Here is a 16,425-nt window from a genome sequence, read left to right on the forward strand (position 1 = left end):
CTTGTCAGAGTTGGGCACATTCTATTCTGTCAAATCTTTCTCTGATTCGTCACTTTGTCTGCCACTCAATTAGACATCACTTTCACACATGGGTGCTTCCTTCTACGAACTAACTTTACTTTCATTATTTGGAATTAAAGGTGTGTGCTAAGGACTGAGCCACACAACTGGAAACAGGGTTTTTCAGTAAATGGCACAGTGAGATCAAACATCCTGAGATACCCAGTTCTACCACAGCTATTCAGAAGGACCCATAGATCCTGAAACATCCCAGTCCCACCCCAGGATTTCTTCTCCTACATGTACTAGCTATTGCTGATGCATCCTGATGACATATATGGGGGACACAGATCAAGAAGTTCCCTGTGGAGTAGACAGAGCATTCCTTACTCATTAGCACCTGTGGGAACCCACCCATCAGAACCTGGCCTATTTACAACTCAAGTTCTGAGATGACAACTCCACAAACATCTACCTGCCCTGAGGCCCAAGCATGTCTTCTACTGTTCCCCAGAATATACCACACTGAGACTTCAGCCTCCCCTGCTCAGAACAATTCTAATACAGCACAGAATTGTCAGCAATGGCGCAGGGTCCACAGTAGGATCACTGCCCTGAGTAGCATTTGAGTTACAGCATGCTCAAACACAACAGTACGAAGCCTTCTGACCCACCGTCTTAGTGCCAGCATGGCTCTGTGCTAGCTGAGCTCACACATTCCTGGGAGCGAGCGGGAAGACAGACCAGCATCTGCCCAGAGAAAGGCGCTTGTGTCAGGGAAGGAAGATCCACAGCCAAAGACAGGCTAGCAGGCAGATAGGAGCAGAAGACTGAGAACTGAGGTGGGTGACAACCAAAAGTTTACACGGGAAACCCCCTGGGAGTCTACTGGCTCAGGGATGAACACAGTCTCCCTCCACAGAGGTTCCTAATCCGCTGAGGAAAAGAACAACTGTCTGACTGGCTGGTAGACACAGAACTGGGCTAAAGCTAGCCGGCAACAAGAAAACAGAACCCCATCAGGCAAGGTGGCGCACGCCTTTAGTCCCAGCACTCAGGAGGCAGAGGCAGGCACATCTCCAAGTTCAAGGGCAGCCTGGTCTACAAACAAAAGTTCTAGGACAGCCAGGGCTAGCAACAGAGAGAAACCCTGTCTGGAAAATGAAATGGCAAGCAACTTGGTAATGCATGGTCCTAGCACTGAAGAGGTTGAAGCAGGAGGATCCTGAGTTCAAAGCCAGCATGATTATGTAATCAATCAGATACTATCTCAACTGTCCCCACCTCAAATGGGCAAAACCTCAGATCTCACATTACAGCCTACAGTCACTTCCCAAGCACAGATGGGGATGTGTGACATGAGTCACAGAGCATATGTGAAAACGCCAGTGGAAAGGACAACCAGCCCCATAGATTCAACTGAGAAGAAAACAGGATTCTCCCCACTCAATTCCAGTCACATCAGAGAATGTAGAAGAAAAAACCCAGGATCCCGGACTTTCGTTGTGCGTTCCCAACTGCTCAAGGACAAGGCAGGCAAAGGGCTGCCCCTCAGCTGTGGTGCTCGAGCACTTCAGAGTGCCGCAGGCCCAACACCAGCCAGGGTCAATCCACCTTCCACCATGGCCTGTCACTAGCCACACAGGAGCAGATGCAAATGCTTTTTGGTTTTGGAGTTAGCTTAAATCCAATCTCTCTCGGTCTCTTTTGGGACAGGGTTCTTCTGTGTAGCCCTGGCTGCCCTAAACTCTGTAGACCAGGTTGGCCCCTGCCTTCAGCATGCTGGGATTGAACACTTACACCCACCACCCACACCTGACTTACTTAGAACCAATCTTGTTTAAAAAGAGAAACAGAAAACAAGTCTAGAGAAATGATTAAGATATTATACAGGAAGTCTGTTTAGCCTTCAGAGACGACTGCTCCAATAATTCCCCTACTGTTCTAGTCACCCCGCAACAGGATACACACCAGCAGGCACCCCTAACTCCACACACACCCACACACACCCACACACACACACACACCCACACACCCCACAAGAAAGGAGCACAGGGGACTACAGTATGCCCAAAGGAAGCTGTCCACAATATAAAATGTATTCGTCTTTATTAAATAGGTAAAGGGTTTCGTTGGCACCATCCACACACCTTTGCCCCTAAGATATGACCATGGAGAAAAGCCACTGTACCAAATGCTACCAACTCCCATCTCAGTGTCCTTGTTCTCTGGGTGTCAGCCCTCCTAAGCCTTGCTGCAAGCACAGCCTTGCACAGACAGCGGCCACATGTGGTCACCTGGAGGAACTGCGCTCTTTGCTCACGCAGTCATCCTGTGAGGTAGTGTCCCCATTTCCCACCATGCTGCAAGTTCTCCTCTTCTTCCTGCGATGTGTTGTCCCATCACCTTCTGACCCAGATTCACACTGGACACAGGGAGGAAAAACAATTCAGGGCCAGGGAGACAGCTCAATGGATAAGGCTTGACACTAAGCTTCATGACCTCAGTTCAACCCCTGGGGCTCACTCCATAGGAGAACCAACTCCCTCAAGCCATTTTCTGCCTCCACATGTGTACTACGGTAAATACCTAGATGACAAGCACACACATAAGCCAATGGAACATCAGAAGCTGTAGGTGCTGGAGAGAGAGCTCAGTAGCCAAGAGCACTTCTCTTGGTGGAGCAGCCTTTTATCTGGGCACTCAGGAAGCAGTGGCAGGCAGATCTCTGTGGGTTCAAGAGCAGCCTGGTTTACAGAATGAGTTCCAGGATAGCCACAGCCGGAGTGAGAGACTCTCTCAGAAACAAACCAAAACCAAAAAACCTTTAATCCCAGCACCTGGGAAGCAGATTCAGGTGAATGTCTGTTTCTCCAAGGCCAGCTTAGCCTCCAGAATGAGTTCCAAGACAGCCAGAGAGACTCTGACTCAAAAAAAAAAAAAAAAAAAAAAGAAAAAAAAGGAAAAAGAAAGCCAGACACGGTATTTCATGCCTTTAATCCAGCATTTGAGTCCAGCCTGATTTACAGACTGGGTTCCAGGAAAGCCAGGGCTACACAGAGAAACCCTGTTTTGAGAAGCAAAAACAAAAAATAATCAAAAAAGCCCCAAAACTGAAACCACAAAACAAGAATTCCACATGGACAAAACGTCTTCCCTTTTTCCCTTTTTTTCTGAATTGTCGAACATGGAGCACAGGGCCTTTCTAGGCCAGACACATTAGCAGGGTGACACCAGCAGCAATCCTGTCAGGGCAGACGACCTTCTCACTTTGAGCTGGTGTTAAACTGAAGCAGATCACTGGGTATCCTGTTTCTAGACTTACGTGTAACAAGGGCTTTGAGATGGTCAGAATAGTCTAAATCCTGACACTGTGCTCCCTGGGATCACAAGGCCACCATTTCACAAACCTTCACACACCCAGGCACCTCTGCAGGAGCTGAGCTCACACGTGTGAGACGCTGTAAACTGGTGCTATCATGGGGACGACAGCACCTGTCCCGAATGAGGAAACTGAGACCCACTGCCTGACTGAGGGAGCCTGGGCAGCTGAGGGCCTCACCTCCGAGTCTGAGTCCGACGAGCTGGAGCTGGAGGAGCTAGAAGAGTCACTGGAGCTGTCAGAGGCGATGCCTGTGGACTCTTGGAGGTCAACAGCGTCGGCAAGCACTGCCAGCTCAGGGTGCTCCTGCTTCAAGATCCTGAAGGGCAAAAGGTATTGTTCTCAGGGCTGTGACAGCTGGTGGCAACCCCCGCTCACAATGACACAGACTCAAAGTAGAGGCCTCCACTGCTACAGCACCTGGCCATGCCTAGTGCTTTGGCTGGATTGGCTCCAGGCGACAGGCCACATAGGCTGCCCACATTCGCTGAAGGAAAACAACCTTCTAGAGCCACACACCTGCGTGAGCACCAGCCACGAACCTCTGGAGGCGGGGTTTCTTGAGGGAGGGGTCCTTAAGATTCCCCTGAGAGAAACAGCTCCTTTCCTACTTTCTCCCTAAACCTTTTCTGGCTCATTTTCCTTTTTTAAAAGCCTTTCCTTCCCAAAGCGTGGTGCTAGTGATGGGGGTGGGAGCTGGTTAGAGTATACTAGTAAGAGCAGAAACAATTAGGTTCATAAGAAATAAGAGGTCACACGAGAGACCACCCCCTCACTCGGAAGAGAAACCGAGCTAAGAGCAGTAGCCCCCCCAGCAGCAACCTAACCTGGCATCCACTTTGACCAGCAACAAAAGACCTGCCGTGTGCTGAGGCCTTGGAGTGGCCTCACTGCGGCACACAGTGGTCTACAGGACAGAGTAAGTAGGCCTCATGCCCCAGAGTCCAGGGGAACAGCAGCCACCACCCTTGCTGGCCTCTCAGCAGGGAGGCAGAGCACTGAGCAAGCCAGAATCCCTCTCTTACCCCGAGAGCTGGTCCCTCCAGGTCAGGGTTGGGACACAGTGGCACGGGGTGGCTGGGGGTGGCTTGCACTGCCGCTGCCCGTGCTGTATCTGTTCTGTGGATAAACAGAGGAGCTAAGTCTCCAGGGCAGTTGCCTCACAAGAACTGAAGGTAGCAAGTTCAAATGAATGTTTCCAGGGAAAAGGAAAACCTCAACCAAGACTTTTGTTGTTGTTTTGGCTGGTGCTAGTTTTTATTTTTAAAAAATAACAAACAAACAAAAAAGAATAAAAAGAATAAGAAAAAAGGAGAAAACAGAGCAGGGAAACCAAATTAAGAAACAATCCCAATTGTGACCATGTCTTCACTGTGATGTTGACCAACCATGCAGAGCCAGCCGCAGCCTGCCACCTGAGGCCAGCAGACGCCCTGCCGACTGACTAGCCCTGACCTCGGCCCTCTACCCACAAGGCTACAAGCCCCAGCCGTCCCCACGCACAGCGTTGCAGCAGGGAGCTCCTCCCTTTTCACGTCTGGGGAAAGAACTGGGACAAAGTGAAGGGAATAGAAAGCTTCTCACCTATACCACTTCCTGGATAACTTTGGCCGCCCTCTTACCGTCTTGTGCCACACAACAGGGAAGTTGGTGCTGCTGGCAAAGTTCTGGGTGATGGCAATGGTGGTGTCAAGATTGAGGACGACGTGCCACCAGCCCCCTGAAATCCAACAAATGAAGAACTCAGTGAGGACCAGCCCCACAGACACCCTGGGGTCTAGCTCAGGGGCCTGTACTCTCTCCACTGTTTACAGACCCTGAGGCAGAGCTGAGGAGTGCAGCAGACTGAGTGCCTCCTGGTAAGCTAGCTGGGGCCAACACTGTAAAAGCAAACTTCTCAGAGGACCCCTGGCCTTTAACTGATGGAAACTGCATTCATCCAGCTCTGCACTCACTTCAGCAAAAAGCCAGGGAGAGCAGGCAGAACCCGGACTACTACTCAGACACAGGCACTGGGACGTGAAGGTTCTCTCTCTCCCTTTGGATTTGAGACTCTAACTCTATCGTCATGGGGTGTGTGTGTGTGTGTGTGTGTGTGTGTGTGTGTGTGTGTGTGTGTGCGTGCGCGCGCGCGCACACCCAGCAGATAGAACGGACCTTTCTGTCTCATTCTTATTCTACTCCAAAAGGACAATACAGTACAACTCCAACACGGCTGGAGCTCGCAAGAACGTAGCTTATTCTAGCTCATCTATACCTGGTACAAAGACAGTTTCTCCTGGTTTCTGCAATATCTCCAGGGGTTTGAATTCGGGTGGCCAGGTTGGAAGCTGTGTCCGGGGATAAATGACATTAAACCAGGTAATTGCTTCATCCTGTTGGTTTCCTCCTTCTTCTCGGGTCACCTTGATGAGTTCTCGGGGTGTGTTTGTTGGGAACAGGCACCACCGCTTGTGACCCTGAACTAAGGCATTCCAGGCACTGGTCCCCAGAGGGTCAATGTGAATCCCAGTTCCAGAACGTGGTGGCCCCATCACAAACCACCTACAGGGTGCAGACATGAAGACATGAAAGGTAATGTGAAATGTGTGTGATACAAAAGCCTCTATAATACACCGTCACACATGTCCTCAGAGACTCTACATTCTGATATACCACACTGAGTGGACAGTATATGAACTGATGTCTGACAGAAAAAATAAAATCCACTAAAGCAAGTTATAGCTGGACTTTGATCCATTTGCTGGGTGTGGTGGGCCAAGCTTTTAATCCCAACACTCTGGAGAGCAGGTAGATGTCAATTCAAAGCCTACCAGGGCTACACAGAGACCCCTATCTCAAAAAAAACGCAAACCAAGCCAGGCGTAATATTGAACATCTTTAATGCCCAGCACTTAGAAGGCAGGGGCAGACGAATATCTGTGAGTTTAAGGTCAGCCTGGTAACTAGTGAATTACAGGACAAGAAGTCACACTTGTATAAATGTGAGTAAAACTTCCTTAATAATCAGTGATTACACTAAAATGTCCTGGGGCTGGGCTGGAGAGATGGCTCAGGTTAGGAGCACTGAATTCTCAAAAGCACCATGGTTCAATTCTTAGCACCCCACATGGGGCCCAATGGCTCACAACTCTCCCTAATTTCAGCTCCGGAGAATCTGACCCTCTCTTCTGACCTCAGGCAGCCCGCACACACTGGCACATATGCATGCATGAAGTTAAAAAAAAAAGCTAGATGGCCTGAAGAGTGAATTTGAGGAATCCAGATGTCTGGAAGAACCCTCCAGTACACATACCAACGGAACCCCATCTTCTCAAGCAGGACCATAAACAAGTCAACATGTAGGGAAGACCCTCACGGCTTTTACAAGGTTAGACAGAGTTCTGCTGACCTTACACTCTGGAAGGTTTTCAGATTTGTGATTTTTTTTTCCCCCTGAGACAGGGTTTCTTTGTGTAAGCCCTTGCTTTCCTTGCTTTTCTGTAGCCTAGGCTGGCCTCACAGAGATTTGCCTGTCTCAGCCTCCCAAGTGCTGGGATTAAAGGTGTGTGCTATGCTACCACTGCCTGTCACTGTTGGAAGATTTTTGAACACTTGACATGAAATACTTTACCTGTAAGGGGGTCTGCGCTTCTCCCCCGCATATTGGAAAAGATCATCTGTGAAAAACTTGGGCACCTTATAGTCTTCCAAAAGTTTCCTTCTTTTGGGGTGTTCACCATAGCTGCTATCAAAGATGTAAAGGGGACTGTCATCGCGGGTGCTCTCCATGTACTCGATGTAATATTTCATTTTCATCTTCACCGAGTAGCCGTCATTATCCTCACCGCATTTGAACTTCTGGTTCCGGTATTTCCTTTTGAGACGCTCCAGAGTCCATTTCTCCTGTGCGGACCAGCCCTCTTGTGCATTCAGCAGAACCACGGGCTTGTAAGGTCTTTCATACCGCTCTACAAATTCTTTCACCGACAGCTGCAAAGCATCAGCTCTCTCCACGTTATCCTGGGGGAACAACAAAAGACCTGTCCGGTTAAGACCCTGGAAGAAGTCCAGTGGCGGATAAAGGTGTCCCACGGGGCCAATTAGCAAAGACACACATTAGCAATGACACACATTAGCAATGAACGTGCCTTTGCTCCTCCAGGGGGAGGGAGCGAGGCCCACGTGCGTGAGAGTGAGCACGTCGCACCCGGAGCCACCCCTTCAAGGGAGGGAGGGGCTCGAAGCTCCCACGAATGAGCGAGTTTTGACAGCCCGGCTGCGGGGCCCGGTCGGGGACAAGCGGCCCTCGGATAGCGGGCACCGAAGGCGGAGAGCCGCTGAGTGGGGTCCCGCGCCCCGCTCACCGGCACGGCCGCAGGGCTCAGCGGGTAGCTCTCATAGTAATTGTGTCGCGTCCAGTCAAGCGAGTCCTTGAGCTCGGGCCGCGCACTCCGCTTGGCCTCGCGGATGCGCTTCTTGCTCTTGTGGTTCATCGTGAGCGGGTAGTCGTCCGGTTCCGCCACGACCTCGACGCGACTCGCTTCCTGCCACCAAGTGCGCCCTCCCCAGCTGGCGCGGCACCGAAACGCCCTTCGCTCCGGCCCGGCGCCTTTAAAGTCGCCTTCCAGAAAATTCACTCCCCAGCCACCACCGGAGCTTCGGGTTGGGCGAACAGCAGCCGTCCTCCCCGCCCCACCGCCTCATGCGGTCCGCCATTGGCCTCAGCGACTTGCCAGGTCCGCCTTCACGCGCGCCAATTGGGCGCCATGTTGGGAAGGTCGTGTGGCTGACGCCCTGCCCCTCCCTGCTTTGGCTACGCAATACTTCCGGGTGCGCGTCGCTTCCCTATGGTCCGCTTCCGGCCGGGCCCGCTGCGGCCGCCTGCTTCCTGTATTTGGTTTGGACGGCGTCCGACCTGGAGCCCCTGAGCACCGCCCCTTAACCCGGCGTCCCTGGACACCCCTCCGTGTGAGCTCGGCCTCATGGCCGGAGCCCGGCTCTTTCGGTTCCGGGACGAGCCAGGCCCCGGAGCCGACCCGACCGTGCTGGAGGTCCGCGTCCCGCAGGTGCGTGCATCGGCACCCACGTGGAAGCGCCCTCTGGTTGGAGCGTTGGGAATGGGGCATCCCTCACTTCTGGACTTCGTTCATTAGTGGCGGGTCTGGTATGAAGCCCGATGAAGAGTTCTAGCGGGAAAGTCTTGTCCTGTGATGGTAACTTAGAACCTTTTTGAAAGCATGTATCAATATATCTAACACACCGCACCCACACCTCTGGGTACTTGATTGACCCTCTGCCTGTTAGGCAAGTGCTCCACCACTGAGGGATATTCCCGACTCCCTTTCTGTTTTATTTTTGAGCTCAGGCAGGCTTTGAATTTGAACCACGGTTTCCCACTTCCTTAGGTTACAAGTGTGCACCACCATGCTGACTTAAGCACTGCTGGGGATCAAACCTAAGACTCATACATGCTATGCAAAAGTCGTGCCTTTGAGTTTATACCTAACCCCGTAATTCTCACTTGGTTTAACTTTTGAGGCCAGGGATTCCTGTCTCCAGCACCCCAATAAAGTTTTCTACATCGGCCCTGGCTTGTTCCTCTGAACTCATAGCTACCCTAAAACTGGATAGTCGGGCTTTACAAGGGATTTTTTTGTGATGTAATGTTAGCAGCTGGCCCATAGGTAGGTGTTTCTGGCAGTAGGGGGAGCAGAAGGTACAACCCTATGCTGCCACCTGTAGCAGCCACGTTTTTCTCCAGAGATTTCTACACAAGTGAAGCAGAGGTTTTGTCTTGGGACAGGGTTTCTATATGCTTCTCTGGCTGTTGTGAAACTCACTCTGTGGACCAGTCTGGACTTAAGATCAGCATGCCTCTACCTTGGAGTGTTGGGATTAAAGATGTACTACTCCTCCACCCCAGTAACTCTGCCATTCATTAGAGTAGAGATTCTTGGCTGTTTACTACAGAAAAACATTTCAGGACAATTCGGCGTGAAGCAGAGTTGGAAGATACTAATAATATAACCTGGATTTAAGTTGGGAGCGAATGCTTAGGGAAAGGACACAGAAGGCAAGGCTCGAGGTACAGGCTTCACAAGTCAGAATACTGCACTTAAGTGTCTTAACTGCCATATGGATGGCTTGGTAACATCTGAAGTTAAATTGTTTAAGGAATCCTAAGCTGTTCTTTTAGTAAATAAGACCATAGGGTGATTGGTGAGGTGCACTAGGCAGGAAGGGTTACAGTGATTGTGCCAAAACCATATGCTACAAGGGTCAAAGGAAACTTTACATTAGGTACATGTTTATAATATTGTGAGATCCTCAGAGTTGCAGGTTACAGCTGGAAAAGCTGTGAGGTTACATTCAAGGGTCAGCTTCAGGAGAAGCTTGTCTGTTTTGTTTTGAGGGATTTTCTTTGTGCGGTTTTGAGACAGTCTCACTCTGGCTGTAGCTGTCCTCGAACTGGCTCTGTAGACCAGGCTGGTCTTGAACCCATAAAGTTCCACCTGCCTCCACTTCCTAAGAGCTGGTGGTTATGTATCCTGCTGGTTCTTAGATATTTTAACATTCTGGTTTGAACTATCTCTGTGTAAAGAACTTTGCTCCTCTGTAGACAAACTTCACAGTGAGTTTTGTTGTACTAAGATTTGACCCTGACCTGGTGAGACTCCAAGCAGACTCAGGCATAAGGAGCTCTTTACTTTGTCTTGTACTCCTTATTCTTCCTGTCTGTCCTGTCTGAGCAGTTCCGTGTTACAGGGGACAACACAGCATAAGAGGGAGACTGAAGCAGAACTTGTTTCCTGAAGCCTCCAAATGTCTTCATGTCAAAAACTCTTGAATTTCCTTCCAAATCTAGGGAGTAAAGATACTCCCTATGAGTAAAGAAGCCCAGTTTCTTTATATAAAGATCTGCATTTCTTCTAGAAACATCCTTCTCTGGGCCCTTATTGTACTCAACGGTAAAGTCTACCAGGCCAGGCCTTCCCTCAAGCCCAGTCCACTGTGGTATAGGCATGTATGTGTTGAGTCAGGCAGGGTTTGATGCTTAGGCACTGATATTTATCTGAGATAGGATTTCATTATGTAGTTCTGGCTGGCCTGGCACAACTACCAGAGACCTGCCCACTTCTGCCTTTCAAGTGTACTAAAGCCATGCACTACCATACCCTGCTTTATTTTTTTTTTTAAAGATTTATTATATATGAGTACACTATAGCTGTCTTCAGACACAGCAGAAGAGGGCATCAGATCCCATTGCAGATGGTTGTGAGCCACCATGTGGATGCTGTGATCTGAACTCAGGACCTTTGGACAAGCAGTCAGTGCTCTTAACCTCTGAGCCATCTTTCTCAGCACCACCCCCACAGCTTTATTTAATTTACAGATTAACTTTCAGGGCATGGTGGCACATGCCCTCAATCCCTCCTTTAATCCCAGCATTCAAGAGGAATGCTGCAGTTTGAGGCCAGCAGTCTGCATAGTTGCAGGACATGCCCAGCAATACAGTGACTTCATCTCAGCTATGCCTGTGGGCTGTACTCAGACTAGAGGCACTTGTTCAGGCCACCCTGTCTATTCCTGCTATACCCTCACATCCTCTTACTTTACTGCTGTATCCTTTATTACCAACCAGATACCCTCGTTTGCACATCATCGTCCAGTATGTAATATGTACGGTGTACATTCTAGTCCTAAAAGTCCTGTCCCTGAATCTCATTTTATTAAATACTTGTGGAGGGGCAGAAGAGATGGCTTAGTATTAAGAACATTTGCTGCTCTTGCAGAGACCTGGGCTCAGAGTCACCGGGCATTCAAGTAGTACATATACAAAACCCATACACAATGCCTGGGTTCAACGTAGGTGTGGTATATGCCTATAATTCTAGCACTCAGGAGACTTTAGCAGGATGAGGCCAGCCTGGGCTACATTGGACTAAGAGTATTAGTTTCAGATCTGCAGGTGGTAGATTGGAGAGCACCGTCATGGTGGATGTCAATGATTAACTTTCTCATTCCAGGTCCTGCATGTCCAGTATGGGATGTATGTTTGGCCCTGTGCTGTAGTCCTGGCCCAATACCTGTGGTTTCACAGAAGAGTTCTGCCAGGCAAAGCTGTCTTAGAGGTAACCAGTTACTAAAATGTTGGGATCATATTCCCTCTGCCTAGACAGTCTGTATTTAAACTTGGTTAGTTTGGCAAAGTTTGGATTTCTGAACTGGGAAAAGCATTCATGTTCTTACTTTTAGTTGGTAGAGTGCTTTTTTTTTCGGAGCTAAATCCCCAACCCCTCTTAATTACTTTTAAAAAGTGATTTGACAGTCTGGAGATTTTAGCTGTAAAGGGAATACCAATTAGTAGCCTAACTGGCTAAGTCACCTTTTCTGGTACTACATGCTGTCAGGTGCTTCTATTCTAGATCCTACTAATGAGACTATCTGTAGTACAAATTAAAACTGCCTTCAACACTTCAAGCAAGCATACACTCACTCTTGAACAAACTAGTTAGCCATTAACTCTTATTCGTTGAGTTTTTTTTCCAGAGCTGAGGATTGAACCCAGGGCCTTGCGCTTGCAAGGCAAGCGCTGTACCACTGAGCTAAATCCCCGACCCTAGCCATTAACTCCTAAGCCTGAATTTTAGATCTGTAATTGCCTTTAGTCCCAGCCTTGAGATGCAACAGGCAGATGTTCAAGGCCAGACTAGAATATGCAAACTCTCATTGGAGGGGGAAAGCTAAATTCTTCTTAAATACCATCTTCATTTAGATTGGAGCTGGAGTGAGCCTTCCAGGAATTTTGGCTGCCAAATGTGGTGCTAAAGTAACACTATCTGACAGCCCAGAGCTTCCTCATTGTCTGGATATTTGTTGGCAAAGTTGCCAGATGAATAACCTGCCACAGGTGCAAATTGTAGGACTGACGTGGGGCCACATATCAAAGGACACTTTGTCATTGCCACCACAAGACATCATTCTTGGATCTGATGTTTTCTTTGAACCAGAAGGTAAGTCTAATTTATAGCAAACTTGGCCAGATGTATCTTATAAAACTAACTTTAACTCCACCACTCCCCTCAGACTTTGAAAGCATTTTAGCCACAGTATACTTTCTGATGCAGAAGAATCCCAAAGTTCAATTCTGGTCTACATACCAGGTCAGAAGGTAAGGACAATTTACTAGCTGCTTTCCTAATAAAAGAAATACATTAAAAAACAGGCCTAAAATCATGGTTTATTTCTTTTCAGTGCTGACTGGTCACTGGAAGGCTTGCTCTACAAGTGGGATATGAGGTGTGTGCACATTCCTCTGGAGTCTTTTGATGCAGACAAGGAAGATATAGCAGAGTCTACCCTTCCAGGAAGACATACTATTGAAATGCTGATCATCTCCTTTGCAAAGGATAGTTCCTGAATGAATTATACCTCAAGCTATTCTGGGACAATGTCTAAATAACATGGCATAAAGATGAATTATCTTGAGAAAACTCAGCGGGTGCAAGTCTTAATGCTGTGATGTCATGCCTACGGCCAACATTTAACTTCAACAAAATTAAACATTGAAAAGGACTTGGTCTCTGTTCCCAATCGTTAAAGTTGGTACTGCTATGCCACTAAAAAGCAGAGTCCAACCCACATTTTCATACCGAGGGAAGGGGCTCAGTATCTTGCATTTTATACTTCTAAGGCTGTTAACATTCAAAGTAATCACATAGACCTTAAGCTGAGGGAAATAAAAGACCAGGACATATTCTCAAAAAAGCTAACACCAAGAAAACACTTTAATCAAACTACAGAAACAATGGTTATAGTACAGAATATTCATAAGCAAAAGATACACCATGTTTTAAGTACTTACAAAGTTACAAACCATTTGCTTCCTTAACATTTTCTGTTTTTTTTTTAAGTTCACAACACAAGTATCAGATTTACCATTTTGCGCTTTTTTTTTTTGAGGGAAGGGGGGTGTATTTATCATCAGCTAGATGTGCTCACTGTATGCTCCATTATTTATATGCAAGGCCCGGGTGACTGGAAGTGCAGTTGTCAGGCATTTTAATAAACTGGACAGCCATTTGTTTCTGCACGACAAGGCATCTTTACACAGGAGCAATCAGGAGAAAACAGGAAACAGCCAAGCACTCTGCACTGCAACACGCCACCTTAACAGCTAACCAGCATTACTCAACTGCTACACAACTGCGCCTAGTGCACAAAAATACATAAGAGAAGAGATTAGAATTGTGTCGGGTAAACAATCCTTTAAAAAAAAAATAAGTCTTTTCACCTGAAAAGTCTTTATACAAATTTGGGTTCAGATTATCATTTAGACCTGAAGGTAAATAACATATATGAGCAAATTACACCAACTTTCATAGGTTTCTAATTTTTAAGGAGTGAAGGCAATGTTGAGTCAATCTGCTGACAGCTTTAGGCTGTATGTAATGGCTGCACACGTTTCTTTATTAAGTCAGGAGGCCACAAATTAGGTTACCAATCTGTTTAATTTCAAACAAAAAAAGTCAGCACTATAAACAAAAATGAAATTTTACCTCAAATATCCAATCCAATAATGAAATCTGAAGTCGCTCACCTCACTAAATTACAAGAAATTTGAATAACAGCAACAAAATGGCACATAAAATGAAGTTTGCCACCTGAGGCAGATTAAAACAAGTAAAAAGTTAGACAAATGTTACAAAATAACCTTTTTAATAGCCAGTTGCTTGTTCCAAGGACTCTTCCACGGACCGATGGACTGAGTTTGTGGTCCTTTCCCCCAAAGTCCTCTGTTAAGCGGCTTGCCGATCCATCTAGGTTTGAAAAGAAAGAGGTTCAGTTACTTTCCACTACTACAAAGGCACCAAAGTGCGCATGGTTTTGGTTTCAGTATCAGGCATGTACTTACTAAGGCTCTGGTGAAACAAGTGGGTTACAGAAGGTTCCACCTGGCCATTATCAGTTTTAAAAGGCCCAAATGGGAGTTTTTCCAAAGGGTACCACCAGCACGTTCAGATATGTGTGATTCTTGGCCAAATAACCAAGGCAAAAAGAAAAAAGAAAAAAAAAAAAAGGCAAGGGAGGGTTGGTTTAAAAGAAAAAAAAAAAAGGGGGGGGGGGAGAGGGTAGGGTGGGGCTGTATCCAAACAAAAACTTGCTCTCAGAATTAGTCTACCCTTTGAGATGTTTGAGAATGGAACATTTGGCAGTTGAGGATGTTCTTAATCAGCTACTTAGGGCCCTTTCCTTTAAAAAGAAAAATAGGACCAAACAATTTTAGAGTTAAAGACACACTATCCTTTCCCCACCCAGTGCGGATCAATACCTGTAACTTTCTTTTGGGGTTCCAAAAGTTCATTGCTCCTTAATTGCAATTCCTTTGCCTCATCCACTAGAGTAAGAAGTCCCAGGCAGCACAACAGCAGTTGCACTGATTGCTTTTCTCTATGAGGATAGTGCATCTTTAACATTTAAAGACAAACCTGCTCCAATACACGCCCACAGAAACTGGTCCCTGGAGGATCAGCCAAATCAGTTAAAATCTGCAATACTGGCCAATATTCTTTTATCAAACAGGAGACCGCAGCTTTAAAGGGGGAAAATGCAGACGTTGGATAAAAACAGCAAGAAATAGTCATTTTCATTAATAGGTCTCAAACAGAATGAAACAGCCATTACTATCTAAGCTTTACACAATCCTCTCTGCAGACCCCTCTTCAGCATCACTCCCAAAGCCGAATAACTTCAGAGTAGTAGCACTCTTAACATCAGGAGTCTCTTTTATGCTAACACGACTCAAAAAACCTACACCATACCCCTCGGGAGTTAGGGCGTGTCTCAGATCCCCGCAGACATTACCATTCTCTTAAGATGAAACCGCTCCCTCTTCTTCTGGAGACTTGGGTGGGCTCTTGGACCGCGACCTAGACTTGGACTCTCTCTTCGACACAGGCGGAGGACTTCTGGATCGCGACCTGGACCTGGACCTCGAGCGGGATCTGGAGACCGACGAGGACTTGGACTTGGATCTTCGGGCAGATCTGGACTTGGAGGTCGACCTCGAGCGAGAACGAGTGCGGGACCGAGACTTGGAGCGGCTGTAGCGAGAGCGGCTTCGGGACCTGGAACGGCTCCGGCTCCGGGATCGGCTGCGCCGGCGGCGCCGAGGACTGCGAATGGGACGCGAGCGACGCGACACGGTGAGCTGCAGGCCGCCGGTTCTGCCCCGCCCGCTCTACCCGCCCCGCCGCCATTATCTGGCTGCCAGGCGCCATTTCCCTCGCCGCGAGGCGGGGTCTCGCACCGAATGGCCTGGCGCTGCCGCCCCAGCCACGAGGGAGGGGCCCGCTCCACGTGCTCCGCGCACCTTTGTGCCCGTCCGCCTCCCTCTCCGCCCTGCTCACCTGCGGCTCCGTCGCCCGTAGCCGCCGCCGCCGTACCTACGGGGTGGCGGTCCCCGGCGGCTGTGGTGCGAGTCGGGAGGACGGCCGTAGCGCGCCATCTGCACCCGCAGCTCGCGGCCATCGAGCACGGCCCCATCCATGGCGTCCATGGCGTCTTCGGCGTCACGCTTGTCGTGGAACCGGACGAAAGCGAAGCCACGGGACTCCTTGGTGTAGCGGTCCCGCGGGATGTACACGTCGCCGACGCGCCCGTACTTCTCGAAGACGCGCCTCAGGGTGTCGGGTGAGGTGCGGTAGGTCAGGTTGTCCACCTTGAGGGAGGTCATGCCCTCCACATCGGGAGGCGGGCGGCCGTAGCTCATGGCTGCGAAGCGGCGCCGAGACCCCAACGCCCCGGACAGGCCCTCGCTCTCAGGAAACGCGGCTTCTCTCTGGCTTTCGGCAGCTACAATCCTCGTGGATCAGCCAAGAGCCGCAAGGCCGCCGCGTAGCACCCTCGCGGGAAGGACTCGTAAGCAGCAACTAAACGGGCGGGCGGGCCCCAGCGCACATTTATATCCACCCTCACAAAATGGCGCCCGCGCCACCCGGAAATGAATCTCCTGATTGGCTCATTCGGCCGCGTTGCGTAACGTCGCTGCCGCGCGCCCC

The 16,425-nt window shown here is 48.8% G+C and overlaps 3 protein-coding genes across 22 annotated transcripts; 1 reads left to right on the top strand and 2 right to left on the bottom strand.

Annotated features, from left to right (window-relative positions):
• Positions 1 to 2,092: 2,092 nt before the first annotated feature.
• On the bottom strand, positions 2,093 to 8,144 carry Jmjd6 (jumonji domain containing 6, arginine demethylase and lysine hydroxylase). Of its 9 annotated transcripts, none has more exons than XM_006247806.2 (7): positions 7,729 to 7,862; positions 6,996 to 7,384; positions 5,640 to 5,926; positions 5,005 to 5,102; positions 4,408 to 4,496; positions 3,563 to 3,701; positions 2,093 to 2,425 (listed from the first exon to the last, which is right to left on the bottom strand). In XM_006247806.2, the coding sequence occupies exons 1-7, from the start codon at positions 7,855 to 7,857 to the stop codon at positions 2,294 to 2,296; spliced, it is 1,263 nt and encodes a 420-aa protein (XP_006247868.1). In that variant the 5' UTR covers positions 7,858 to 7,862; the 3' UTR covers positions 2,093 to 2,293. The 9 variants fall into 9 exon arrangements, 7 of the variants coding, with proteins under 7 accessions (XP_006247868.1, NP_001012143.2, XP_063125545.1 ...); XR_010055212.1 differs by lacking the exon at positions 2,093 to 2,425 and adding an exon at positions 2,981 to 3,067 and having other exon boundaries at positions 4,408 to 4,501; positions 4,967 to 5,102; XM_063269473.1 differs by lacking the exon at positions 2,093 to 2,425 and adding an exon at positions 2,981 to 3,067.
• A 115-nt stretch (positions 8,145 to 8,259) lies between these two features.
• Mettl23 (methyltransferase 23, arginine) lies at positions 8,260 to 12,940 on the top strand. Of its 4 annotated transcripts, none has more exons than XM_006247798.4 (5): positions 8,260 to 8,577; positions 11,392 to 11,496; positions 12,141 to 12,378; positions 12,452 to 12,536; positions 12,620 to 12,940. In XM_006247798.4, exons 1-5 carry the CDS (start codon positions 8,575 to 8,577, stop codon positions 12,783 to 12,785), a joined length of 597 nt encoding a protein of 198 aa, XP_006247860.1. In that variant the 5' UTR covers positions 8,260 to 8,574; the 3' UTR covers positions 12,786 to 12,940.
• A 179-nt stretch (positions 12,941 to 13,119) lies between these two features.
• On the bottom strand, positions 13,120 to 16,358 carry Srsf2 (serine and arginine rich splicing factor 2). 9 transcript variants are annotated; one of them, XR_358012.5, is made up of 5 exons: positions 15,775 to 16,326; positions 15,230 to 15,540; positions 14,854 to 14,957; positions 14,079 to 14,184; positions 13,135 to 13,576 (listed from the first exon to the last, which is right to left on the bottom strand). XR_358012.5 is itself a non-coding variant. In NM_001009720.2 (3 exons), exons 1-2 carry the CDS (start codon positions 16,134 to 16,136, stop codon positions 15,237 to 15,239), a joined length of 666 nt encoding a protein of 221 aa, NP_001009720.1. In that variant the 5' UTR covers positions 16,137 to 16,299; the 3' UTR covers positions 13,120 to 14,184; positions 15,230 to 15,236. The 9 variants fall into 9 exon arrangements, 3 of the variants coding, with proteins under 3 accessions (NP_001009720.1, XP_006247875.1, XP_008766604.1); XR_005489902.2 differs by lacking the exon at positions 14,854 to 14,957 and having other exon boundaries at positions 15,775 to 16,358; XR_005489901.2 differs by having other exon boundaries at positions 13,135 to 14,184.
• Between the last annotated feature and the right edge of the window lie 67 nt (positions 16,359 to 16,425).

Source organism: Rattus norvegicus, chromosome 10 (assembly GCF_036323735.1).
Source record: "Rattus norvegicus strain BN/NHsdMcwi chromosome 10, GRCr8, whole genome shotgun sequence".
Lineage (NCBI taxonomy): Eukaryota > Metazoa > Chordata > Mammalia > Rodentia > Muridae > Rattus > Rattus norvegicus.